Source organism: Tyto alba, unplaced genomic scaffold (assembly GCF_018691265.1).
Source record: "Tyto alba isolate M040663 unplaced genomic scaffold, T.alba_DEE_v4.0 Super-Scaffold_26, whole genome shotgun sequence".
Taxonomy (NCBI): domain Eukaryota; kingdom Metazoa; phylum Chordata; class Aves; order Strigiformes; family Tytonidae; genus Tyto; species Tyto alba.
This window is the reverse complement of record NW_024881300.1, coordinates 703,715-730,156: the sequence shown is the minus strand read 5'-3', so window position 1 is coordinate 730,156 and position 26,442 is coordinate 703,715. Positions and strand designations below refer to the sequence as shown.

The 26,442-nt window shown below is 59.9% G+C and overlaps 2 protein-coding genes across 8 annotated transcripts; both read left to right on the top strand.

Moving 5' to 3' along the window:
- Positions 1-1,013: 1,013 nt before the first annotated feature.
- Positions 1,014-8,364, top strand: ADGRG5 (adhesion G protein-coupled receptor G5). 5 transcript variants are annotated; one of them, XM_042797699.1, is made up of 13 exons: positions 1,016-1,424; positions 2,493-2,571; positions 2,681-2,756; positions 2,853-2,979; positions 3,969-4,103; positions 4,254-4,370; positions 4,544-4,586; positions 4,747-4,853; positions 5,606-5,724; positions 5,891-6,156; positions 6,251-6,350; positions 6,759-7,021; positions 7,173-7,553. In XM_042797699.1, exons 2-13 carry the CDS (start codon positions 2,502-2,504, stop codon positions 7,247-7,249), a joined length of 1,500 nt encoding a protein of 499 aa, XP_042653633.1. In that variant the 5' UTR covers positions 1,016-1,424; positions 2,493-2,501; the 3' UTR covers positions 7,250-7,553. The 5 variants fall into 5 exon arrangements, with proteins under 5 accessions (XP_042653630.1, XP_042653631.1, XP_042653629.1 ...); XM_042797696.1 differs by having other exon boundaries at positions 1,014-1,424; positions 4,254-4,853; positions 7,173-7,266; positions 7,372-8,364; XM_042797697.1 differs by having other exon boundaries at positions 1,014-1,424; positions 2,565-2,571; positions 4,254-4,853; positions 7,173-8,364.
- A 4,246-nt stretch (positions 8,365-12,610) lies between these two features.
- ADGRG1 (adhesion G protein-coupled receptor G1) lies at positions 12,611-25,864 on the top strand. 3 transcript variants are annotated; one of them, XM_042797693.1, is made up of 15 exons: positions 13,008-13,380; positions 13,461-13,509; positions 19,194-19,281; positions 19,805-20,230; positions 20,762-20,885; positions 20,956-21,103; positions 21,188-21,316; positions 21,559-21,675; positions 22,218-22,263; positions 22,619-22,719; positions 22,803-22,918; positions 23,505-23,779; positions 24,402-24,513; positions 24,740-25,008; positions 25,180-25,864. In XM_042797693.1, exons 3-15 carry the CDS (start codon positions 19,242-19,244, stop codon positions 25,299-25,301), a joined length of 2,025 nt encoding a protein of 674 aa, XP_042653627.1. In that variant the 5' UTR covers positions 13,008-13,380; positions 13,461-13,509; positions 19,194-19,241; the 3' UTR covers positions 25,302-25,864. The 3 variants fall into 3 exon arrangements, with proteins under 3 accessions (XP_032848715.2, XP_042653627.1, XP_042653628.1); XM_032992824.2 differs by lacking the exons at positions 13,008-13,380; positions 13,461-13,509 and adding an exon at positions 12,611-12,706; XM_042797694.1 differs by having other exon boundaries at positions 13,008-13,509.
- The last annotated feature ends 578 nt before the right edge of the window (positions 25,865-26,442 follow it).

Here is a 26,442-nt window from a genome sequence, read left to right as displayed (position 1 = left end):
GCCAGCCTAATGTGACCCCATTGACTATAACTCTTTGAATCTAACCCGTCAGCCAGTGTATGAGGGACTCGTCTATCTGTGTGCTGGTCACTTTATCCAGAAGGATACTGTGAGAGATAGTATCAAAAACCTTGCTAAAATCCAAACCCACCACATCTACTGGCTTCCCTCGGTCAACTAGGTGGGTGACCTTGTCATAAAAGGGAATGGAGTTGGTTAAGCAGGACCTTCCCCCCGTGAACCCATGCTGGCTATGACCAATGACTGCGTTGCTTCTCAAGTGTTTTTCAGTAACTCCCAGAATAACCTTCTGCATAATTTTACCAGGCACTGAAGTGAGACTGATAGGCCTGTAATTACCAGGGTCTTCCTTCTCACCGTTCTTGAAAAGTGGGACAACATTTGCCAGCTTCCAGTCAACTAGGACCTCTCCAGACTCCCAAGACCGTTGAAAAATAATAGAGAGAGGTCGCACGATGCCGTCGGCCAGCACTTTCAGTACCCTGGGATGAATCCCACTGGGCCCTGTAGACTCATGCGCATCCAGATGGAGCAGCAAGCCTCAAACAAGTTCAAGGTCAGCTGGGAGTTTATCAACCCTCCAGTCATGCAGGGTCTTCCAGCACAGGGCTCTGGCAGTTCCAGGGCCCATCGTCGCTGTTGAAGACAGAGGCGAAGAAGCCATTAAACAGCTCCGCTTTGTCTGTGTCCCTATTTGTGAGGTGACCAACCTCATCAAGCAACGGACCAATGCTATCTGCGATTCTCCTTATTCTGTTAATATATTTTTAAAAAAGCTGGTTTGGCTGTCATTCACAGCGCTGGCCAGCTTGAACACTAATCGAGCTTTGGCCGCACAAATTCTCTCCCTACAGCGGCGGAGGGCATCTCCGTAGTCCTCCCACATCGCCTGTCCTTGCTCCCAGCATCCATATCGTTTCCTTTCTCACCTGGCTGCCTGCTCCGTTGGCTTGACTTCCCACACTTACCAAACCATACCACGCTGGTGTTCCACCTGGAGCCCGGCTCCTGCCCGGCTGGTGCCGGTGCTGCTGCAGCAGCTGGCTGGGCTCCTCAGCACGGGAGAGCAGGGGCTGCTGGTGAGCTGGTGGTGGGGAGAAGCTCGTTAGAGGCAGAAGGCTAATTATATCAAATATGCCCGGGGAGCAGGTTGTCTTTGGGCTATGCTGAATTGCAGCCATCTGCCGTGTCCTTGGGGTTTGGAGGGGCTGGGGATGCTCCCCCCTGCACCGGTAAATCACCAGGCTGTGAAAAAGTGTAAGCAAAAGGAAATTGAAAAGCTCTCTTGATTTAATCTGCTCATCTGCATACAAACGCTTCCTTTTCTGCCGCCCCAACCACCGCTCAGGCCGAGCCGACCCCACCGTGGTGCTGCCGATGCCGAGAGCTGCCCTGTGCCCGAGGTAGGAGCAAGGGGGGGGATGTGGGGGGCTGGCGCAGCGCGGGGGGCTCACCAGGGCACCGAGCTGCTGCCCGTGAAGGCAAAACTCACACGAAGTGACACCCCCACCCTGCCATTTCCGGAGGGTGCAGGAACGATGATCTCTTCGGCTTGGAGGTGATGGGGGGGGAGCATTCAGCATTGATGGGTGGCGGGAGAGGTTGGGCCAAGCGCCTGCGTCGGGCGCCCCGGGGATCCGGGGGTTACATCGGTGAGAAGTAAAAGGGTTATTTATTGCAAAATCATCCCAAAGGGGATGCGGTGGCTGTCCTTCGCTGGGGGTCAGAGGGCAGCCTGTGCAGGCAGCTGGGCTGCTGCTCCTGCCCTGGGAGGCTCCGGCTGCCCTGGCCGTTGGCAGCCTCAGCATCTCCAAGCATCAATCCCATCACTGCGTCCACAGTAAGAACCATTTGCCCGTTGGGGTTGCACCCCGGCACCGCTGGACTCATAGCCTCTCTCCCTGGCTGCTCTCAGTGCCAGGGGTGTTACCGCGGCCGGCGTTGCCGTGAGCAGCTCTGGGTGAGGTGTTGCAATGGATGCAAATCTTGTTACCAGTCACCTTCCCCCCCACCCTGCACTGTGGATGCTTCCTCCTCCCCAGCTCGGTGCTGGGCCACTGCCAGCAAGCCCTGGCACCACGGCAGAGCGTGCCGGTGCCCCTTCGTTTGCAGCCAGGGGCTGGGATGGCAGCAAGGTCCAAGTCCCTGTTGGGGGCAGGGAGGCAGAAGCGTTCCCCCCCCCCCCCCAGTTTTACAGCCTTAATGGTAAAGCAGATGCAAAGGGTGGCTTGCACCTTCGTTCCTGTGGCAAACACCTTCCTCCTCGTCCTGCTGCCAGCGTAGCTGCTTGGTGCTTCTGGGCTGGGGCTTTGCTGCCACAGTGGCTTCGGTGGGGCTTGGCTGCTGGGGGTGGGGGGAAGCTGCCAGCACCCCATCTTTGTCCTGCGGCCAGTGTGTGGGAAAGGGCCAAGGTCCCAGGGTGCCTGGGTGGGGGCTCCAGGGAGCTGCCCAGGTCTGGGTGCCTTCTGCAGGAGAGGACCATGGCGATGCCCAGCCCGACGCTCATCATCCTCATCCTCTGCCTCACCGACTGTGTCCTGCAGGATCAAGGTAAGGGACATCTCCCATCCCGGCATTGGGGCCGTTCAGGGCTCCCCGGGCAGGGGAGCGGGGCAGGGTGCTGTATGCTGGGGCTCAGCTCCCAAACTGGCTCCATTAGATCTGGGGAGTGAAGTGGACACCCTGGAGAAGGAGCTGCAGCAGGGCTGTGGCAGCACCCGCCGTGCCAGGGAGAGGTGAGTGCCGGCTCCCACCCCACTGTCCCCCAGATCCCCCAGACCCACGGGGGATGGATCCTGCTGCACCCTGCTCCAAACACCCTCCCTGTGCAGGTTAAACTGGCTGGAGGAGAAGCTGGCCCACCAAGAGAAATACAACTTCACAGGCGACATGATCGAGATCTATGTGTTCAAGTTCATGACTGAGCACTTCAGGGGGTTACACCTCAGCAGCAGGATGGTTGGTTCCCCTGCACTGCCGGAGCTATTCCCAGGGGGATGCCTGTGTCTCCCTGGCTCCCTCAGTCCCTCCACCCCTGGTGGGAGGTGCTGGGGGGATGCTGGGGTGGTTGCCACTTGCCCACACTGAGCTTCCATCATCCTCCAAGGATGCTTTACACCAGCAAAGCCTCCTGAGATGCGGCTCTGCTGGGGTGTGTCGCAGGCAGCTATGGCTGCATGTCCCCAGCACTGTCACTGTGACAAATCTGGGGGCTTCTAAAGCTCTGTGTGTGCGTGTGTGTGTTTCTGCAGTTGAGAGCCAGGACTTCCATCCTGAAGCTCTTCTGATTTTTGATGAGGGAAGCCCTGTCCCCCAGCTTCCCACAGTGGGAAGGGAGAGGGAAACTGTGGCAGAGAGCGTGTGGGGTGACTTCCCTGTCCCGGTGCAAGGCGGGTGCGCGGGGGCACTGCGGCACTTCCCCTGGCTGTGGGGCTGCACTGCCACGGAGGTCCGACTGCTCCGGCCCCAGGTCCCTTCTGGCAGGACAAGGCAGGGTTTGGAGGCAGGGGTGCCTGCCTGCCAGCCAGGACCCCCCGCTTGGGACCTGGGAGCAGAGACCATCCGAGGGAGCCCACCAAGGTGTGGAATCCCACTGGGAAAGCGTCCCGGCGTTGATGTCTTCTGCCACGTGCTCACCCCACGGCAGGGCTGATGGGACAGGCGTGCCCACCCAGGGGTGATGGACCTGCCACCTGCAGCCCCGCTGTGTGCTACGGGCTGGGGGGGCTCTGACATCAAGGTGGGAGCAGCTGCCAAATCTGTGTGTCCACAGGCACAGCGGCAGAGCTGGAGCTGCTGCTGGAGCCGGTGGACGCTGCAGGGCCACGCCGGTAACTGGGGTGGTTTTGCTAGAGGGGGGAGCTGGGGCAGCACCCTGACCCACCCCCCCCCCGAGCCAGCCAAGCACAGGGTGGACAAACCCATCTCTCCCCTGCCCACCGGCGCAGGATGTGAAGCCGGGTGGCAGCAGGAGGCTCGGGCACGCCATGAAATTCCCAGCGGAGCTTGTAGAGAGCGTCCAGGCGCGGGGAGTGGAGCAGAAGCTTGTCTGCATCTACATTGACAGCCCCTGCATTTTCCAGGTGAGCCGCAGGTCCTTGTACGGAGCCCCCCAAGCATCCTCGGCCAACAGCATGCCTGCCCCATCACCTCCCCCCTGCTGAGATGCTTGAGGGTGGGCAGGACGTCCTGGGGACCCAGGACTCTCCCTGCAGGCACCCTGACTCTTGCAGGATGCTCACAACAGCTCTGTGCTGAACAACAATGTGCTGGGAGCCTTCCTGCAGAGCGGACACGTGGCTGGGCTCAGCCAACCCGTGGAGATCCAGTTCTGGCACGACATGGTGCTGGTGAGCAGGACTCCACCATGGGCACAAGCAGGGGGGGTCCCCAACACCAGTGTTTCCCCTGGAGCTGGGGAAAGAGAAAGTGTCCCCTCTTTGCATTGCGACCAGAAGGTTTCTGGGGTCCCCGGCGAGCAGACAGAGTCCCCAGCTCTCCCCCTCTCTCCCCTTCCCACCAGGATGCCTCCAACGCCACCTGTGTCTTCTGGCAGCCCGAAGCTGGTAAGCGTGGCTGTGGCCAGGACGGGGGCAATGCCAGCTCGGTGCCACCCTGAAGGCATTGCCCATCCGCCTCCTGGGCAGCCCTGGTTGGGCTCGACATCCCCTCGATGTCCCCGTCCCCTGGCCACTGGGCCACCCTCCGACAGCGGCTCTCTGGCAGGCGCGGGCAGCACAGGCAGCTGGAGCAGGGCGGGCTGCGAGACCACGCACAGGGCGGGCACCGTTATCTGCCACTGCAACCACCTCACCTACTTCGCCGTCCTGCTGGTCCACAGCCCTCCTTCCCTCTTCTTCCTCCCTTCTTCCTCCTTCCCTCTTCCGCCCCCCTTCTTCCTTCCTTCTTCCTCCTACCCCCATGTTTCTTCCTCCCCTCCTTGCTGCTTCCTCCTCCTTCCTTCTTTCCTCTTTCCCTCTTCCTCCTTCCCTTGTTCCCTCCTTGCCTCTCCCTCCTTTCTCCTTCCTCCTTCTCTATTTCTCTCCTTCCTGCTTCCTTCTTCCCTCCTTCCTCCTTCTCTCCTTCCATCTTTCTCATCTTCCTTTCTCCCGCCCTCCTTTTTGCTTCCTCCTTCCTCCTCCTTCCTTCTTTCCTCCTCCCCTCTCCTCCTTTCTCCTTTCTCCTTCTCTATTTCCCTCCTTCCCACTTCCTTCTTCCCTCTTTCCACCTTTGTCGATCCTCCATCCTCCTTTCTCATTCCCCTCTTCCTCCTTTCTCCTTCCTCCTTTCCCCTTCCCTCCATCTTTTTTCCTCCTCCCTGGAGGTGTGGGTGTAGATGGGTGTGGGGGTACAACATGTATGTATATGGGGCTATGGGGTGTATATGGGGCTATGGGGTGTATGTGGGGCTATGGGGTGTATGTGGGGCTATGGGATGTAGGGTGGGGGGGGTATGGGGGGTTTCCTGCAGGAGAGGGTGGCCAGGGGGATGGTTTTGCAAGCCCCCCCCCCCCGCCAGTTTCCCAGTGGGTGGGTGCTGCTGTGGGACCTGCCCCAGCTCATCCCCTCCCTCCGGCACCGGCAGGTCCCGGCGGGCGCCCTGAGCCCGGCCCAGCTGGCATCACTGACCCACATCAGCACCATCGGCTGCTCCCTCTCGGCTGCTGCCACCCTCTGCACCCTCCTGCTCTGCTGCTTCCCCAGGTAGAGCCGCGCCGTGCCGTGCTGTGTACGCCACGCGGGGCTGTGCCATGCCAGGTCGTGCCACGCCACGCCACGCTTCTCCATGCCGCGCCGCGCCGTGCCATGCAGTGCCGGGCCATCCGGCGGGCACCCACCGGCACCCCCCTGCCCCTCCCGCCCCTTGCAGGAAGCAACTGAGGGACAACACGACCAGGATCCACATGCACCTCCTGGCCGCGCTGCTCCTGCTCAACTGCAGCTTCCTGCTGAGCGAGCCGCTGGCCACCGGCGCCGAGGGGCTCTGCCGGGTCACCGCCGCCCTGCTGCATGCCAGCCTCCTCTGCGCCCTGGCATGGATGGCTGCTGAGGCCTTCCACCTCCTCCTCCTCCTTGTCAAGGTCTACAATGTTTACATCCGGCACTACCTCCTCAAGCTCAGCCTCTTCGCGTGGGGTGAGTGGGCACCCACCCAGCGCGGCTCGCCCGTGCCTGCCCGCAGCGCGGTGGCCCCGGCATGGCCTCACACAGCCTGTCCCCGGGCCCGCAGGTCTGCCCACCCTGGCCGTGGTGGCTGTTTTTGTCTTCAGGAGAGATACATATGGATACCACACCATCAGCACCTCCGAAGGCTACAGCAATGTGACTATGTGAGTGAAGGGGGCTGCCAGCTCCCCGGGCACCCCATGGACCCCAGGCATCCTGGGCGCAGCATGCACCCCAAGCACCCCAGGCACAGCACGCACCCTGAGCACCCCAGGCACCCTGGGCTCTCCAAGCACACCATGCACCTTTGGGCGCATCAGGCACTCTGGACGTGCCGGGCACACTGGGCACCCCACGCAGCCTGGGCATCCCAGTCACCGCTGGCACGTGGGGCTGACCCAGGGCTTGGGCCAGCAGGAGCCGGCCGTAGCTCGGCTGGGTGCTACCTTTTGGTGAGTCTGGCTCTGCCGACTGCCCACCTCCATCTCACCACGTGTAGGGGCAGCTGCCGCCACGCCCAGCTCCTTCTCAGGGGTTCTGGGCCTTGTCCCCAAGAGAGTCCCCTTTGCCAGGTGCTGGCTCACCAGCCCGCCGGCCCATCACGCCACCCTCTGCTATGCCAGCCTCATCCTGCTCTTCAACACATTGGTGCTGGGGAGGGTGGTGATGATACTGCGGAGGATGCAGCGGCAGAAGGGGCAGGCGAGGAAGGACTGGGCGACGGTGCTGGGGCTCACCTGCCTGCTGGGCACCACCTGGGGCCTGGCCTTCTTCAGCTTCGGCGTCTTCCTCATCCCCCAGCTCTACCTCTTCACCATCCTCAACTCCCTGCAAGGTCAATGGGGAACACCAGGGGGTTGGGTAGGGGGTTCTGGGGGGGGATGGGCACCCCCTGGTTTGGGAGCAGCAGGGTCCTTGTCACCTTCTTGCTCCTTGCAGGAGCTTGGTGCACCCACGGCAGTGACCTCGTTGCCACGCGCCCACAGGTCTCTTCATCTGCCTCTGGTATGTCACCGTGCACCGCCGGAGCAAGATGGGCTCTGTCAGCAACACCTCTGGATAACGTACCCCGACACCAGGGTGAGGGGCTGTGAGGGGAGCTCGGGATCTGCTGCCCAGTGGTGCAGCCTGGTGGCATCCCCCAGGCTGGACAGCCAGCACCGTGTATATGCTGTGGGTTTCCAGGCAAGCCAGATTTCTGGGCGACAGGAGCTGCCTGCTGCTGGGGGGGCTGCAGCTCGGGGCCTTGCAGGCGCTGCGCTCTCCTGGGGACCCCCCTGCCGGCTTGCAGCCCCTCACTAGTAACCAGCACTGACTTCTCCTGCTAAAGGTGGACGTTTCTCATTAAAAGCGCCGTTTAACTGCCAGTGTAAGTCTTCCCAAACCGCTGGAGGAGCAGCGCAGCTCTGGCTGGGGTCCCGCAGCCGTCCGCTGCCACCCTGTCGCCCCCAGCCCCGCGGCGGGCAGAGCCAGCCTCCACGCTCTGCCTTGTCATTAGTGAAGGTCCCACTAGATGGCATGAGGATTTCGAAGATGGTCCCAGCTCTGGACTGTGCACAGGGCAGGGCAGCCAGCCGGCGGTTTGGGTTAGCAGTGCTGGTTGGCAGTGCCAGCTGGCGGTGCCGAGGAGCCCGCTGGCAGCCGGGAGGGGACATCTGAGCCCCCCTCGGGGAGCTGCCACCCCACATCTCCCAAGGGACAGGCAGAGGCAGGGGTTCTCTGGCCACATCCCCCCCAACCCCTTTGGTGCCGCACGGCTGTGGGCTGGCAAGCGTGGCTGTAAGGCCGTGGCACACGCAAGCCCCTCCCTGACCCTGGGTTTTCACCCATGACAGCACCCCATCAAAACCACTCCTGATCGCCCCAAAGCCTGTGGGGACAAAGGCCACCCACAGCCCTGGGCTTTGGCTTGCATCGGGCGGACGTGCCAGAGCAGAGAAGAGGGTGGGACGTGAGTAAGTGAACCAATAACTCAGCTTTCCTCCTGCTCTCACTTGGGAAGGCAGACCCTGAGCAGAGTTCCTCAACGCGATCAAACACTTTATCAGGGTTTAAGCAGTCCAGCCCGCAGGAAATAAATAGCAAGGACAAATTGCAGGGACTAAAACCATCAGCTGGAGGCAGTGAGTCAGCCCTGAGCCTCCGGTGCTTCCCCAATACACTGGACTTAACCCAAAACCGCGCTCATGGTTGGTTTTTGCCTTTCCTAGTGCCTGAGATTTTGGACCTGGGCGTCCCGCTCTGCCTGCTGGGATGCAGAGCAGCATCACAGCACCGTGATGCCAGCATGGCTGTGAACCCACCCGTTGGTGACAGCGGGGTCCCCACTGTCTCCGAGCCTGTAGCTCGCAGGGTGTGCCAGCGGGGTACCATTTGCTGGTGCTGCCCGTTTCTGGTCCGGTGGCAGGGGACCAGGCACCACCGGGCAGCCTCACGGGGTGACACGCAGCCCATCTCTGCCTTCCCGTGCCGCTCTGCCAAGCAGCGTTTCCCTTGCTGGCTGCTTCCCAGGGCCTGCTTCTGGGTAGTGAAGGAAGCCGCTGGCTATTGTTCTTTGTGCTGTGCACAAAGGGCAGCCAGCGCCTCAGAGTCTCCATCCCTCCCACCGGTGACCAGGACAAAACCCGTCCCCTTTGGGGCCGTGTACCCCCCGCCGTCCAGCCCGCCGTGCTCCCACCACGCGGCAATGAGCTGTCCACGGCTCACCGCGCTGGCGGCTGCTAAATAAAAAGCCCGGAGAGTTGGTGAAGGGCCAAGCGCCTGCTTGTCCCCCATGAGCCCCGCCGTGGGAGGGTCGCATCCTGGCTGTGGCAGCTCCAGCCCCCCCTCCCCGTTGCTCTGGGGATGTGCTTTCTGCGCCCCTTCTCCTCATCTTGAGGTTGTGGTGTGAGTCACACCGATCGCCGGCGCCTGCGTACGTGCTGACACCGGCACGTGAATATGTCTTGTTCCTGTATCCGCTCGCGCTTGGAAAACAATCTCTCGGCGGTTGCTCCCCGGCAGCGGGAGCACGGCCGGGGCACGGCGGTCCCCGGGGAGCTGAGCCTTTTGGGGACTGGTGGGACACGATGGTCCCTGGGGACCCGAGCCTGTTGCTGGCAACTGGGGGGCAGAAAAGGCACTTTCCCAGCCCCCCACCGTGACCAAGCGGGGCCAAAACACTCCCTGAAGTTTCCTGGGAGTTCAGGGTGGGATCCAACCCCCCAGCACTGCCAGGGCCCGGCAGCGCTGGGGCCAGCTGGGCGCAGTCGTGGGACACGGCGGGCAGGGGAAAGGGGGAGCCGGCCCATCCAGCCTCCCCAAGGAGAAATAATCCTGTTTACTTTCCCCTGCACCTTATCGGGCAGGAGGCCGGTGCCGAGCTCCCGGAGAGGGTTGTGCTGTCCTTTTTTTCCCCAGGAAAGGTGGCTCGGCATTACCGTGGTGCCTTCAGGCCTAAACCAAGGGGCAAAGCTCTGGAATTATTGCAAATCCTCCACATTTTGGGGAAACAACCAGCCAGGGAAGAGACTAAATCCATTTGGGAATGGAAGGTTGGGGTCAGACCTCGACTCCATTTTGGGATCTGCCTTTGGGACTTGGCTGCCGGGGAGCAGACAAGCCTGGTTCCCACGTCCCACGGGAGCATCCTCACCCAGTGCTTGCGCACATACCCCTGGGGACCAGTTTTCCCCCAGACTTCCCTGACATCATCGCGGGTTTATTTGAAAGCTGAGCCTAAACAAATACGTCGGGTTTATTGCTCTTTCTACCGTTGGGTTTTACAGCCCTGGCACCTGGTGAGTCACTGTTATCATTGCTGCCTGACAGAGAAACCCCGGGGGGGGGGGCACCCACCTCCCCATTTGATGTATTTTGGAGAGCGAGGAGGTGGAGCAGCGGCGCCGGGGGCGCGGGAGCACCCACAGCCACTCACGGCAGCTCCCTTGGGATCGCCATCCTCCGAGGTTCCCCAGGCTGCCCCGGCATCGCTCACGGACCTCCAGGCATCCCCTCCCACCAGCACTCGCCTGCTTCATCATCCTCCCCCTCACCCTCCTCCACCCACCGGAGCTAGGCTGAGCCCTGCTCGTGGTTGCACCCCCCCATGGTCTCCCAAAGGGCTTTTAGGGGGGGTCTCAGCCGGTGCCGGGACACCCCTGCCCGTCCCTGCCTCGCCTCGGCCAGCAGCAGCCCGGCGGGACGTGCCGGAGCCCGCCGCAGCCTGCCCACCCCACGGCGGCACCTCCACGCTCCTCCGCCACGCTCCCGCTCGCCCGCCGCCAGCACCGGGGCCTTGAGGAGCTTTTAGGGCTTTTAGGAACTCCTAGGAGCTTTTCAGAAGTTTCAGGGGCTTGGGGTTTTTTGGAGCTTTTAGGGTTTTAAAGAAGTCTTAAGGGTTGGGTTTTTTTTTTTTTTTTTTTTGAGCTTTTAGGGTTTGTAGGAACTTTTAGGGCTTTAGGAAATTTTAGAGCTTTTAGGGCTTTCAGGAGCTTTTAGGGTTTTTAGGAACCATTAGGGACTTTAGGAACTTTTAGGGCTTTTAGGAACTTTAAGCATATTTAGGAGCTTTCAGGGCTTTCCGGAGCTTTTAGGGTTTTTAGGAACTATTAGGGCTTTTAGGAACTTTTAGGGCTTTTAGGAACTTTAAGCATATTTAGGAGCTTTTAGGGCTTTCAGGAGCTTTTATGGTTTTTAGGAACTATTAGGGCTTTTAGGAACTTTTAGGGCTTTTAGGAACTTTAAGCATATTTAGGAGCTTTTAGGGCTTTCAGGAGCTTTTATGGTTTTTAGGAACTATTAGGGCTTTTAGGAACTTTTAGGGCTTTTAGGAACTTTAAGCATATTTAGGAGCTTTTAGGGCTTTCAGGAGCTTTTATGGTTTTTAGGAACTATTAGGGCTTTTAGGAACTTTTAGGGCTTTTAGGAACTTTAAGCATATTTAGGAGCTTTTAGGGCTTTCAGGAGCTTTTAGGGTTTTTAGGAACTATTAGGGCTTTTAGGAACTTTTAGGGCTTTTAGGAACTTTAAGCATATTTAGGAGCTTTTAGGAGATTTTAGGAGCTTTTAGGGTTTTTAGGAACTATTAGGGCTTTTAGGAACTTTAAGCATATTTAGGAGCTTTTAGGAGATTTTAGGAGCTTTTAGGGTTTTTAGGAACTATTAGGGCTTTTAGGAACTTTTAGGACTTTAGGAGATTTTAGGGCTTTAGGATCTTTTAGGATTTTGGGGAACTATTGGGGCTTTAGGAACTTTTAGGGCTTTTAGGAGCTTTTAGGATTTTTAGGAATTTTTAGGGGTTGTAGGAGCTTTGAGGGTTTTGAGGAACTTTCACAGCTCTGAGGAACTTTCAGGGGTTTTAGGAACACTTAGGGGGTTTAGGAGATTTGAGGGTTTTGAGGAACTTTCACAGCTTTGAGGAACTTTTAAGGTTTTCAGGAACTTTTAGGGCTTTGAGGAACTCCCCACCTTGAGCAATAAGCCCTTCGCAGGCTGAGTGAGTGCCGATGGCCTGAGCCCAAGGGCAAATGTCCTTTTCAAGGGACAACAGGATTTCCTCCCTCTCCGCGCTCAGCCAGCCTCTTTGAAGACAGCAGCACGGCCTGCTGACTTACAGATAATCCCGATAACATCAACAAGTGCAGGCGTCGATCTAAAAATAACTCTTGATAACGTCAAGTGTGGACAAAAGGCTCTTTGTTCCATAAACAGCGGCAAAAAGATGGCCTAAAACCGTCTGCTCCTCGCAGGGATGTGGGGTCTCCAGCTGATCCCCCCCCTCCAGGACGGCCCAATCCCACAGGAGATGCCACTGGGTTTAGCAGCGTTATTCCTGGGCGGCAGATTTACGGCATTTCCCGAAGGAGCCGGTTGGGATGACCTGCAGCAGGAGGCTTGGCTCGCTGTGATGCTCGGGCGGCTGCGGCTGCCGTCCGCGTGCATTTCTGAGCCGGCCCCACTTCCCGCGGTGTGCGGATGGTTGGGCTTCAAAGGCGGCCGTGTTAGCCACGGTCCGGCCGCGTGAGCTGCTTCCCGTGGGAGCCTCATCCCGTGGGAGCCGGGAAAATCTGGGGCTTGGAGCTGGAAATGAAATCAAGCTGGGGGGTGATGCGAGCGTGTGGGATGTCCCCCCTCTCTGAGGGTCCCAGTGGCACCGCTGGTGCTGCGACTGCCTTTTATCTCCATCGCCCGCCCTGCTGGAGCGGGAGGTTGTTTCCACCCTTCCCCCAGCAGAAAGAAAAGTCTCATTCAAGCCATTGAAAATATCTGCAAGAGCAACTATTTACCCAGGGCACTTCCCAGAGCCCTCCCCACCCGCCCTCCTCCCGCCAGCTCCCGGCAGCCCCGGCTTTCTCCTGCTCGGCTGCTTTTCAGGGCGCACAAAGGGCTGGCCCGGCTGGCCGGGCACTGCTTGGCAGCGCCTTTGTCTGCTCCTGCAGAGCCCATCGCTGCCACGACGCTTCCAGACTCAGCTCCCTTCGCTGCCGCGGGGTCCTGAGCCCAAGGGGCAGGGTGCCCATCTCCTGCTCTGGGATAGATGGTGGGAGCCACATGCCCTGGGCTTGGGGGGGGGGGATGGAGGGGAGGGGGGGGGTCGCATCCAGGCTCTGCACCCCACTCCCCAGCCCATCTCCTCCAGGGATGTGCCGTGGGGGGGCATGGGGACCCCCTCACCCTGATGTGGGGCCTGGGCTCCTTGCTCTGCTTCTCATCTCGCTCGTTTCCTGCAGGGAGCGGGACAGGGTTCACAGGGACGCTCCCTCCCGGCTGGTTTCCCATTAATTGTTATTTTTTAATCCCATTTGCAGCCAGGCGTGCAGCCGCCCAGCTCGCTCCTCCGCTGGATGCCCGCCAGCCTGGAGCTGAAGGGCGGCGGGATGGGGCACTCCCGCCTCCCGGTTCTCCCCGGCCCATCCCGGTATCAAGCCCGGTGCCGGTGCCGGTGCCGGTGCCGGTGCCGGTGCCGGTGCCGGCCGGGCGGGGTGATGCAGCCTGGTGCTCCCATCCCGGTGCTCCCAAGCAGAGCCGGGCCGGGCCGAGCCGGGCAGGTGCTGGGCCCGAGGGGCGGTGGCCCCCGCGGCCCCCGCAGCGATCCCGGAGGGTCTCGGAGGTGTCGGTGCGGCGCGACCCGTCCCGGTCCCGCCCCGCTGAGTCACCGCCCGCCCGGGGGGGACGGGGCGGGGCGGGCGCGTCTGTCCCGCTGCACCGTACCGAGCCGAGCCGAGCCCAGCCGAGCCGAGCCGAGCCGAGCCGAGCCGAGCCGAGCCGAGCCGAGCCGAGCCGGGCAGCCAGGTGCCGAGCCGAGCCGAGCCGGGGCAGCGCGCCTGCCCGACCCGGGCACAGGTACTGTGGGCGGCGGGGAGCGGCTGAGCTGGGAGGGGAAGGGAGGAGGAGAGGGAGGGGGTCCAGTGTTTGCTTTCGGGGTCCCAAAGGCCACGGTTAAGGGGCACTGCCTGCCGCGCCCTTACCGGGGATACTGGGGGGGGGGGGGGGGGGGGGGGATGCTGCGGGGTCCTGCGGGGAGGCACCCACTGGGTGCGGGAGCGAGGGGGGTGGGCATCTGTCAGCCCCTGGGGCCAGCCCGGCAGGACTGGGAGGGCACTGGGGCTCTGCGTGGCTGGGACTGGTGCCGCTGGGCAGCACCCCGAGGTGCCCAGTTGGCCGGCGGGGCAGGGAGCAGCCTGTCTGGATGGAGCTAAGCACGCCCCATGGGGGCTTTGCCATGCACCCTGCTCCGGTAGGTAGGGGGACGTTTTGTCTCCCCGTGCCTGAGCGGTGGGTGTGACACCTCTGTCCAGGCAGGGACCGGGGGTCTCTGCTCACGGCCACGGCGCGATTTGTCTGGTGAAGCCTCCATCCCTGGTAAATGGGGCTCGCCTTCACCTTCCCCACTGCCCCTCGCCCCTGCCCCGGAGCCAGCCCGAATTCCCGGGCTGCGGAGCCATGAAGCCCTCTGAGCCACCCGGGACCAGCTGCTCCCGGCTGCTGCCAGCGGCACAGCTGAGCCCCTTGAAGCCCCCACCGCCGGGCCAGGCCCTGCGTGTGGCCACGGCTTCCCAGCCCAGGGGAACCCCCCCGTGCGCCCCATTCCTCCTCCTCCTCCTCCCTCCTGGCGGAGGGCGCAGCATCCCCACAGGACCGCCAGCATGCCTCGACAGGGTGATCTTCCTCCTCTGAAATGCCTGTTGGGGGGATTCCTCCTGCAACATCTCAGCTTGCTGCTGCCGGTCCCGGCATGCCGCTGCGGGACGCGGGATGCTCTGGGTGCTCCCTGCCCGCAAGCTGCCTGAACTGCCCCTCCGGAGCAAAACCCACCGAGGCCAGCTGGAGAATTGAAATGAAGTCTCCTGGAATAACCTCCTGGCATCAAGTCCAAATGGCTGTTGAGAAGGGAAGGCAGCCAAAGCTCGTTTTCACGGTCTGAGGGCTGCAGTAACGCCGCCCCCCCCCCCCCCCCCGCCCCGAGCCCCACCGCCAGCAGGGAGCCAGGAGTGTTTCTGAGATGTGGGGGGAGGCAAATCCTTTAAGCCCGGGACTGCAGCCACAGTGGGTTTTGCTGTGCCCCTTGCTGGGTTTGCAGCTCCCACGTGAATTAAATTGAGGACTAAAAATGCTGCATACTTGGTTGCAGTCCAGCTCTTAATCCTGCAGCCCCGGGGCTGCTATTCACAGAGCAACAGGTTTGCAAGCAACTGCGTGTTGCCGGGACGGGGACCCTCAGGGCTGGCTGTCCCCACACATTGTGGTGGCACCCATGGGTGTCACAGGGGTGCAGTGCTGCAGGGTTTGCAGAGACTGGGTCCGGTGGCTCCTGGTGTGCCAGTGCCCAGTGGTACCAGCCGGGCGGCAGCTTCTTGGCACCTGTTTTTCAGGAGGTCTCCAACCCACCAACTCCTTTCCCATCAGCTCACCGACAGCTGGGGTTTGGCAGGGATCTGGAGGGGGGCCCGTGGCCTCTTACCTGGCTCGTCGGGTGCCACAGACTCCCCTGGCTGCGCTTGGCTTTTCTGCAGCCAGAAAAGCCTGCTGGGACTGGGTTCACCCTCACTGGGCTCCAGGTTGGCTGCTTTCTGTGCCAAATGCCTGGGAGCCTGATTTGGGGTGGTCCTGAGCTGCTTTGCACTGCCTTGTACCTCCTTTACCCGGCACTGGCGGGCAATGGGGGCCTTGCTCACGCAGAGGGGGATGAGACCTGGGAGGGGACGGGGTGTTTTGGGAGCCACTAAAACCTAGCGGGGTGGTTTGGGTGGAGACAAGGTACAAGTCAACCTGCAGGAAGAGGCCAAAGGGTTGCTCCCAAAGAAGCCTTGAAGTGGAAGCACACTGTAAGGGTGGCTACCTGTACCCCTCGAGGCCGGTGACATGGTGCTGGGTGCGGGGGGAGGACAACCTGCACCCACTTTGTCCCCTTTGCACAGCAGCCCCCCAGTTTGCCGCAGGCGTACCTGGTCCTTCACAGACCATTTGCAGCCGCTGCTGAAGCTGGAGGCTTTGCATGCCACCCGCCCGGGTGCCCCGTTGCCCAGGTGCTAGAGGAAGCGCTGGTTTAGTTCGCTGCGATATTTCTGTCTGTGGTGTTTTTTAGGAAATGGGATTTTCTAAAAGTTGTGAACGTTAAGATGCAGCTTTAAGTGAACACTCCGTCTTGAGAGCCTCAGGCACCAGCGGTCTGCCTGTGCCAGCCTCCCCTCGGCTCTCCCCACGCCTGCTTGGGAAGGGATGGTTGCCAGCGGCTGGTGAAGGACGGATCTGGCAGGGAGCTGTGCCGCTCCCGTGGGAATCTTTATCAGGTCTGGGTTCGTCCTCTTGGCAAAACTCAGCTCGTGGGTGCTGGCTGTTGTGTGCAACCGCACGGCCTGGGAAAAGCCGAACTGCTGCGCCTCATCTCGTGGCACGGGCTTGGCTGCCGGCATGGCGCAGCTGCCACTCAGCTCCTCGGGCATTAACAAAGCGCCGGGTCGGACCCTGCCGCCCACCGGTGACGGGAAAAGCTCGCATGCCAATGCCATGAATAGCGTGCGGGCTGGGCCCTGCATGCAGGGGCCGCTGGCCAAAGACAAGGGCACTTTGTGAAGCACTGACGCTGGGGGCATCCCCTCTGCGGGGGGTCCCTGCCAGGGTCCCCACCTCCTTGGGCAGCTCCAGCCCCAGGGCACAGTGTCTGTGGCCGGTCGTGCAAAGCTGTTTTGCACCTCAGGGAGCCTGTCCTGGCTTGCCTCCCCGTGCCTCAGTTTCCCCAGCCAGTTCTCAAGTCCTTGCCTGGGTAACAGGCTGCAGATAATGAGCTGTGGGCTCGTTAGCATCTCGAGGAACAGAGCATTGGCATATTTTCCTAATGGACCTGGAAGGAAAACTGAGACAAAAGCCCCTGGATCTCCCCATTCCTGGTGTTTCTTTGAGGCATCAGAGCATCTTCCCTTCTTGGGAAAAACGTCATGTCCAAAAACCATGTGCTGCCTTCAAAAGCTTAAATAGCTGCTGCCAAGTCACCTAGAGAGCAGTAAGGTAGTAGTGAACACCAGCCTTTTTTGTGTGTGTTGTTTTTTTTTGTTGTTTTGTTTTGTTTGGGTTTTTTGTTTGTTGGTTTGTTCTTGCTTTTTTTCCCATTTGCCTCCAGGTTTAGAGGCTGTGATATTATTCCTTGGCTTTTCTTTTAGAGATCAGTGTGTTCTGCCTCCCTCCACGCTGGTGGCAAGGGAGCCTCCTTCAGACTCTGTAGCCCCGGTGGCGTCCCTGCCACCTCTTTTTACATCATCTGGCCGATTCTGGGGCTAAATCAAGCGTTTTTTAATGCGTTATCATCTTTGGAGGAGCTCATCCCCCAGGCTCCAGCTAGGGCAGTGGGAAAAGCCATCCTGCCCTGGGCATGATGGAGAGGAGGTACGGTTGGTGCCGAAGGGGGTCTCTGCTTGATGACTGGTAAGGTGGGGCTTTTGAAAATGGGTGACACTGGGCAGAGGCCCTGGCGGCACTGGGGACGTGTGGCATCGCTGCCCCCAGGTACACAAGCATGTTGATGATGCACATCCCCACTGTCACCCAGGGATGGGAAGATGATGGGGCAGGATCCAGCCCTGGCGTGGACTCGGTGCATCCAGCTCTGTCGGGTGCTGCTTATCACCAGCATGGATGGGAACCGTGTTTTCCCGCTCCGAAACCATTTTGGGGGGATTTTCTCTTGCTATTGTTCAGCTCAGGAAACAGCAATTGGCGTCAGGGTGAGCAGGACCATATAGGGCTTGGAGGGGAAATACCAGCTCCCCCACCCACATCCCCACAGGGATTTCTGGCCCCGGTTGAGTAACGGCTGAAAGGGGATGATCCTGTCCTCCAACCACCCCAATAAAATCCTAAAGGTGCCAGCACAGCGGGATGGGCTGAAGCCTCATTGGGATTCAGCATTTCCCATGCAGAGGGGATGCTTTCCTGGCGTGCCAGCTCTGTGCCATCATGGCACGGTTGGCATTCGTGTGCTGCTCTGCTGCTTTGAAGTGATCCGGGTGCTTCCCATCGCCACCGGCATTTTGCCACCCCAGATCTGTGCTTTTCATTACACGTGCACGATTGCCAAGTGTGCGGCAAGGCACCGGGATGGCAGCCCCATGGTGCCTGTGCCATAACCTCCCAGCCCACACCAGGAAACCTCATCATCGCCACGCTCAATTAAACCCATGGCAGCAGGTTAATTAATAACCCAAAGCGCCCGTCTTACGGTGATAAACTGCTGCAAGCAGCAGACTGGGAGGGAGAGCAAGCAGGCTGTGCCCGCAGTCATGCACCAGTGCAGGATGTGCCCTGGGTCTGTGCTGGCTGGAGAAACCTCCAGGAGAAACTCGTGCTGGTGGGACAAACCTGCTAACAGGGACACGGAGTTTTCAAGCAAGCGATTTTCCCCCAGCCTTCCCATCTGACAAGCCCTGGGTGCCTGGGAGAGCTCACGAGCCTTTGCTGGTGATGCTGGTGGGGTGCCCTAGCACCCGCTTGCAGCAGATGAAGCAGGATTTGGCCATTCAGTGGGTTTTGAGAAGGATGCTTTGAGAGCGGCTCAGGGGTGGGATGCAGCGGTGGCAAACTGGGTGCTGACTTGGCTTTGGGTGTTGGCAAATATTCGGCTCTGTCTGCTGGTCCGGCAGCCCCCGCTGATGCTGTCCTGCCCGGGGGGGGGGGGCTCCCGCTGGTTGCCAGGCTCTGGCAGGATGGGTCCCACCAGCCTCAACCCGTCGCTGGGGTGTGTTCAGGCTGAGGAGGACGTGAATCTCGGTGCGTCCCAGCAGCACTGGCGATGCGGTCTGTGTTGCAGGGAGGATGGAAAGTGCGATGGGAAGGGCTGCAGGTGAGAAGGTTGTGGCTGGGTGGAGCACGTGGGTGCAGCAGCACCCTAGGGTGCTCGGTGCTGGCCTGGCTGCAGGCCACAGGAGCCCCGGCTGCATATAAAGACAGAGAAAAGGGTGGTGGAGCAGAGTGCAGGCTGAAGGAATGAATGGAGGGAGGGATTGCAGAGGATGTTTCCCGGCTGGTTGCGAGGGGCAGAAATGTCGGCATCGCTGGGATGAGCCCGGGAGAGCCCATTTCTGCTGGGCTGAAATGATGGTGAGGTTTGCAACATGCCCGGCTCCTCAGCTAATCTGCAGAAGCTGAAAGCACCCAAGAAAGTAATTTTAAGGCTGGTGAATTAGGAAACTGCCATTTCCTTCTGTTCCTATTGCTCGTGGTAAGAAGCCAAGGCCAGAACAGAGGCGTGAAGCAGGGGGCGGAAGAGGGGACCCCTCCCGTGCTGAATCGTTGGCGGTTGGTGCCTGTGCTGGGGCGGTGCGGCACCCTCTCCGTGCCGAGACGTTGGGGGGCCCGGCTGCCGGCCTCCCCCATCCTTCCGGCCCCGCAGCCGGGCTGGACGCCCGGTGCTCGCGGCTCCTCCTGGTGACAGAGGCACCGGGGAGCCGGCTGTGACACCGGCCAGTGTCCCACCCGCACAGCCTCTGCTCTCCATCCCCTGACTCACGTGGCCCCTTTCCTTTGTACCCCTCCAGGCTCTGCTTTCTCCTTGGAGGCCAAGCCAAAGCAGAGAGCCACTCGGGATGAAGGTCCTCCTTCTGCTCCTTCTCTCCCCGCTCCAAGGTAGACTGCCCCAACCGCGTCCTGCCCTGGGACGGTGAGCCAAGTTTGGGTTGCTGGATGTAATCGACAGCCCCAAAAAATTGGCTGGGGGGCACCAAGGGGCATTTGCAGCCGTGGCTTCCACAGAGGTGAAATGTCTCATGGGCTGATGTGCCTCTGACGGGGTCTCTGGGGCAAGATGGGTCCTTTCCAAGAAAAGGAGATGGTCTCCATCCATCCCTTCTGGGGATGGAGAGGTCTTCTGCCAGTCTCTGCTGACGTGGGTGGTGGCATCTGGGAGAGGGTGGCCCTGAGAGACAGGAGGTCCTGCTGCCCCAGGAGCCCTGCTGAATCCTCCCAGCATGGCCATGTGGACATCGGGAAGGTGGCCAACATCAGACAGCCAGTCCGGGCCAGGGTTGGGATGACTGGGGCAGAGAGCCCAGTGTGCCACGCGTGTGGGCTGCTGCGGGGGCGCGGTGTTTGCCTGGGAGTGGACGACCCTCCGGCTGAACCGGCATCTCTGTCCACTTGTGCAACGCAGGGGTGGGAGCCAGTGGCCACCGGGAAGAGGACTTCCGCTTCTGCGGTGACCGAAACCAGACCCAGAACAGCTCCGTCATCTACGAGCATGGCCCCGCCATCATCTCCATCGAGAACACGGCTCAAGCACTGATAATAAAAAGTCCCTTTATGCCAAACAGGAGAAACTCTTACTACAAGTACAGCTTGCCCCCGGCTTTGGGCAGGTACCGCTTCTGCGTCTACTGGTTCAAGGCCAACAGGACCTTGAGGCTGGTGTACGGGAAGCAGAGCTTCCTCCTGGGTGGGGATCCATCCAGCAGCATCACCTGGGGGAAGGAGAGTCAGAAGACTGAAAGAACCAGCACCTCCATCTTCAGCGTGTCCTACATCTCAAAGGGCGGGAAGAACACCTCGCTTGACAGTGCATCTGAATACTTCTTCCCCGGTAAAGGCAATTCAATGTTATTTTAATGAAATAAAAGGTTTCTTTCATCCCCGGCCCATTCTCTAGCCATCAGCAGAGCATTAGTGGTGTCCTAGTATGTGCTACAGCATGATGACGTGAAGACACAGCTGAAGAGTGATGGAAGGGGACATAGGTTTGCTTGAAGGAGCCTGGAGGCAGCCCCTGGTACCCAGGCTCCCTAGAGATGAAGTTGGAGATTTTAGGGGGCAAAACACTTTGGAAATTCCCAGGAAACTGTGTGCTTTGCAGAGTTCTCCGAGGGTCCTGTCTGCAGTGCTAGGCACCTAGCTAGCCGCAGCCAGCGTGGTCCTGAGGGCCTCGGTGGGAGCTGAGCTGTGGGTGTCAGGGGAAACCCTCTGGGTTGGGGTCTGCATCAGCTCCCCAGGCTTGGGGTCACCTTGAAGCCCTCTGCTTTCTGCTCCCGCCAGGGCTGTGCCTGGTTGGCTCGGGGCACGGGGAAGCCGGCTCTGCCTGTGCATCTCACAGCGTTTCCTTTCATGTGCCCATCAGCCCCCCCCGAGAGCGTGCCCATCTGGGAGCAAGATGTGGAGGAGCAGCTCACTGCCTTGGACAACCTCATCGCCCAGCCCTTGGCACCGACCGCGGGAGCCACGGAGCAGCGGACGCTTCGGCGGTGAGTTCCCGACTCGCGCCGCCGGTGTGGTGCCCACTGCATCCCGCTCACTCTGCCCCTTCCGCGACAGCAAACTCGGGGAGCTGGAGAAAACGCTGGCCAAGGTGGAGCTCGAAGGGCAGAACCAGACCTTTGGGAAGGCCACTGTGCACGCGACCGTCCTGAGGGTCCAGCCCACTCAGGCCTCTCAGCACCTGGCCTTTGCTTCCCAAAGAGAGGTGGGTCCTGGGCAGCCTGACCTGGTGGTCTTGACCCACGGGCATCCTCTCTCAACCCCTCTCCTGACAAATCCCTCCTTGCAGGAGGGCGGAGAGGTCCATGGGTTCACGGTGGACTTGCCGAGCAGCCTGTTTGTGATGGCAAAGGAGAGAGAGGAGGTGGTGGAACACAGGGTGCTCCTCTTGGACATCGACAGCCAGACCATGTTCCAGGTAACACGGTGTGCATGGCATGGTGGGGTGTCCCCACGATGCCAGGGGCTCTGGTGCTACAGGGCAGCAGGGATGTCGCCCAGACCAGGGTGCCAGTGCTCCCTCAGAGAAGATGCTTCAAAGGTGACCGAGAAGCTTGATGGGGAAAAGAGACATGAACCCTCCTTCTTGGGGACTCTCACCCGCTTCACACTCAGTAGCTCTCCCTTCCCGCACTGCCACTGCGTCCTCTTCTTCAACAGGATGAAAACAGCAGCCACGTCCTGGGTGACAAGGTGGTCGGCATCTCCCTGGTGGACATGGTGGTGGCCAACCTCTCCGACCCAGTGGTCCTCACTTTCTTTCACAACCAGCTTCCGGTAGGTGGGAAGACAGCCTCACTGAACCCGATCCCACCAGGAGTAGAGGAGCAAGGAGGGCTCAAGCCCTGCCAGCTTAAAGGGTGGTCACAGTCCATCAGGTCCATGCGCTTGTCCTGCCTGTACAGGGCCTGCTACATCTTCTGGGACTGTATCATGATCATGGCTTCACCGTGTACACTGGTGGTGGCACTGCCTGTGCTTGCCCAGGAGATGCTGCTTTGCTGGTGTGTTGCTTCCAGCACAATCTCCAGGGCTGGGGGACACTTGGAATTAACAGTCCCTTGACTTATTCATGGCCCTGTCAGGCACCTGCTCAAAACGGAAGGGCTTGTTTGAAAAAGGTGCCCTGGGAGGAGGTATCTGCTCTGTGAGCTGCCAAGAGGACCGTCTCCGCCTAGAGCCCTCTCCTGTGACACAGGACAGCTTGTCTGCTGAGACTGTCTCACCTCCTGCCCTATGTCTTCCCCTATCAAATGTGCTGGCTGGGCAAAACCCCCACAGCTGCATCCTGATCAGGGCCCGTGATTTTGTCATTGCAGAGGAACGTGACCCCACTGTGCGTCTTCTGGCAGGAGAACACCACCGGTGAGTGCTCCTGCACTTGGGTGTGAAGCCAGGCACTGCCTTTGATCCTTTTGCAAGGTACCACAGACCCACTAGTAGGGGTAGGAGTTGCTTTGCACCTCCCTTCCTTGCTCCAGCTCCATAAACCTTTCCCACGGGGTCGATTCCAGGTTTCTCCCTCCATAGCTCACCTAAGAGCTTTCTCCCTCCCTAGGGATGGGTCCTGATGCTGAGGGTGCTATCTGAGTGTGTGTGCTTGTCATGGGACCCCTGCTGTTGTCCTCCTCCATGCCATGGACACCTTGCCCTAAAGATCCACAGACCCAAAGCAGATGTTCCTGCAGCTCACCAGATGCTCTCCCTTTCTCTTGCGCAGCCAGCTCTGGGAGCTGGGACAGCTACGGTTGTACAACGGCGACGGCGGGCAACCAGACGGACTGCAGCTGCAACCACCTCACCTACTTTGCCGTGCTGATGGTGGGTAGCACCTTCCCGCAGCTCCCTGCATCGTTCCCACCAGCTGTTCTTCCTCACCATCTCTCGTTCCTCCTTCTCCTCAGGTATCCTCCCCGGAGGTTGCCTACATACACAGGGATTACCTGAGTATCATATCCTACGTCGGCTGCCTGATCTCAGCTTTGGCATCCATTTGCACCATCTTCTTCCTCTACTTCAGGTACACTCTGACAGTTCACCTCATGCTGCTGTCTGTGTCCTCTCCATTGCCACTACACCTGGGTGGCCACAAGCTCTCCAAATGCAGTTGGTGGCCTTGCTAGAAGCATGGTGAAGGAGCCATGCTTGAAAAAAGCAGAGTTCTCCTCTCCAGAAACCACCCCCTTGGTCAGGTCTCCTGCAGGGCACTTGTAAACCGGCTGTCTTCAATTATTTTGGAAAATCAGTTTGGTTTTTGTTATGGATCTAGCAAGCAGAAGCCTGCAAAGATCTTTTCAAGGGCCTGGTGAAGAACACGAGCGTCTTCTCCTGAGTCATGTTACTGATCCTACGTGGATGAGTCAGAGCTGAAATGATGTCACTCCCTACCCACCATGGTCTAGACCTGAAATGCAGGGTCAGCTGCAGGGGCCTGAATTTGCACATGTAACGGGTGGTCCCGCCCATGGGGTTAGGCTCTCAGCCCCTGATGCCACCAGAGGGTCTCCTGGCTCTTCTGGCTGGGGCAAGTTGCCCCGTGCAGAATTGTGGGGCACCAAGGATGCAGGCTGGGCATGGTGGTGAGGTCTCCCCCCTTGATCCTCCAGAAGCAAGCAGCGAGACCAGGTCATGAGCATGCACATCCACATGAACCTGCTGGGGGCCATCTTCCTCCTGGATGTCACCTTCCTCGTCTCCGAGCACTTGGCTTCCAGCAGCAGCGAGGCGATCTGCAGAGCCGGGGGGCTGTTCCTGCACTTCTCCCTCCTGAGCTGCCTCACCTGGATGGGCATCGAGGGCTACAACCTCTACCGGCTTGTGATCGAAGTCTTCAACGCCTACCATGACCATTTCCTCCTCAAGCTCTGCCTGGTGGGCTGGGGTGAGCATGGGGGAGGCAGAGACACCCTGAGGGCACGGGCCATGGGGTAGAGGGGCACCCAGGTAGGTCTTTCCTACTGTATATGGTGCCTGGGTAGGGATGGAGAGGTAGCTGTGGGGGAGCAGATGTCTGAAAGCAGAGGCATCTCCGTCGACAGACATGGTGAAGAAGGAGACTCGATGGCTGAGGACAGAAGCTGGTGCTAGAGTAAGGGTGCATCACCCTGGGGGGTCACCCAGCAAGGGTGAGCCACTGCCTGGGGTCTTTAAATAGTAATGGGATCCTCTCTTTCTGAAAGAAACACCTGGGCTTGATGCAGGAAGCACCCACGCCTCTCTGCTGTGCTTTGGGCAGGAGGCCACAGTAGGAAGATCTCGTGATCTTTTGAGGCTTAAATTTCCACGGCCCTGGGAGACCCTCGGCTGGGGCTGGTGCAGCACAGCTCGCTCCCAGGCCGGGGCTTACGCCAGGCATCCTTGTTGTGTGCTCCATCCTCGGTTTCTTCTTGGGAGGGAGGACGTTGGTTTGTACTCTATACGGGGACAAAGGGGCAACAAGTTCTTCCAGAAGGTCTGGGGGCCAGGGGGTAGGGCGGCAGTTTGACTCTGTTCTTGCCACCCAGGACTCCCCTTCTTCTGCGTGATGCTGATCTTCCTGGCTAGCTGGACGAACTACGGTCCCTTCTCCATTGCTGTCTATGAATCTGTTGGTGGCAAATCCACCAACGCAACCATGTAAGTCATGGGAAATGGGTTACTTGGTCCCTGGTCTTAGATAAAGCAGGGTGACTAAACCTTCGCTTTGTCCTACGGGCTTTCCTTAGCTCACCTGTGGCTTTTCTGGGCCTTTGTGCAGGGTGGCAGTGGGCGATCCCCCTTCCCTGTTTAATTAAGCATTTGCACCACTCCTTTGTGCTTCCCCCAACCCCTCCAACTCATGTCCCCTTTGTCCATCCTCCAGATGCTGGATCACAAGCCCCCTGATCCATAACATCGTGAACCTGGGTTTCTTCAGCCTGGTGTTCCTCTTTAACTCTGTCATGCTGGGGGCCATGGTCCGGGAGATCCTCCGGCAGAACAAGAAAGGCCACAAGCTCAAGCACATCCTAGCCCTCTTTGGGCTGAGCATCCTGCTCGGCATCCCCTGGGCGCTGGTCTTCTTCTCCTTCACCTCTGGTGTCTTCCGTCTTGTCTCCCTCTACATCTTCACCATCATCAACTCCCTCCAAGGTGAGCCTGGGACACCGGGCTCCTCTGAAGGGCACTGGGGCTTTTGCGGGGTATTGGTGGGGTGGTGATGGGGGTATGAGAGGAGCCGTCCCTGGCAGGCTGGCTGCCTCGCTCTTGGCTGCTGTTGGTCCCTCCAGGAGGTTCACCCACACTTCCTCCCTCCTCTCCCAGGTTTCCTCATCTTCCTCTGGTACTGGACCATGGTGCTGCAGGCGAGAAAGTCCCTTGACTTGCAGAGCAGCTCTGACAGCGTTAAACTGCAGCCCAACAGCAGCCAGAGCCACCTCGGCTGAGCCCCGTGATGGCCATGCCGTGCTGTGCCGGGGCTCCCCGCGCAGAGGACAGCCGCAGGAGGGACCAACGCCGTCCGCTTTGCTACCGCACCCACCTCGTAGGGCTGCTAGGAGCCCAGGGACCCGCAGCGGGGCCAGTTGCCCCTTGCCCCTCACCTCTGTCGACCCCCCTCCCCAATTTTCCCAGCCACCACATCCCACTGGGCAGCGGCGCATCCCTTGGCTTGGCACCCTTGGGGCAGGAGGGAGGGATGCTTGCCTGGGCAGCGGGGGCTGCAGAAAGCAGAAGGGGCAGGGGCAGGGTCTCCAGTGCCTCCGGACATCCCCTCCCATGCCCCGAGGCCAGGGATGATGGAAAGGCCCCATCTTCAGCCCTTGCTGGTGGTCACCGAGAGGGTACTTCCCCAGTAAAAACAGAATAACTCTACCCCCGCGACACCCTTTAGCAGCTGAAATAATCTATTTTTGTTATTTTGTTGAATGTATATTTTTGGATGGTGTAGAAATTTAATGAGTGCGCTCGCACACCAGACTTGTGCCCATTAAAGTTGTTCCTGCTCGGAGCATGGCTTGCTGGGGTGTCTCTGCTGGGCGTGTCGGCAGGCTCTGACGGGATCTGTCCCTCGGCCAGGGGTGCCCCATCCTCAGGGCAGGACCTGATGTTCCACCCTGTAGGATCCTACTGAGCTGGGACCAGTAACAATGATCCCAGCAGAGCACTGGCACCCTGGTACCATAGGAGTTGGGGTGATGGAGGGAGTTGCCATGGCTCGGGAAGCTGCTGCAATCTCCGGGGACCGTCACTACCCGGTGAAGAGGAAGGCCAGTGGAGGACAGGGATATGAAGAGAGAAGCTTCACAAGATGGGAATCGCCTCCCTCGGTGGCTGTGGGGCCACGCGGAGCGCGGCTCTCCTGGCTGTGCCGCTCACCAGCGCAGCACCACGTCTGCCATCCCACCGGTTCGCCTTCCAGGTGATGCATCACTTCTGAGTCATCCCTGTCACTGGAGCATCCCCGGCTGGAGCAGGGGGACCGTGACACGAAGGGGATGTTTCATCGCGGCGATGCCCGGCAGCCTGCTCGGTTTGGGAGGGGGATGCTTGCTTCAACACGTCACTGGTCTGTTGGGGGCCATCAAC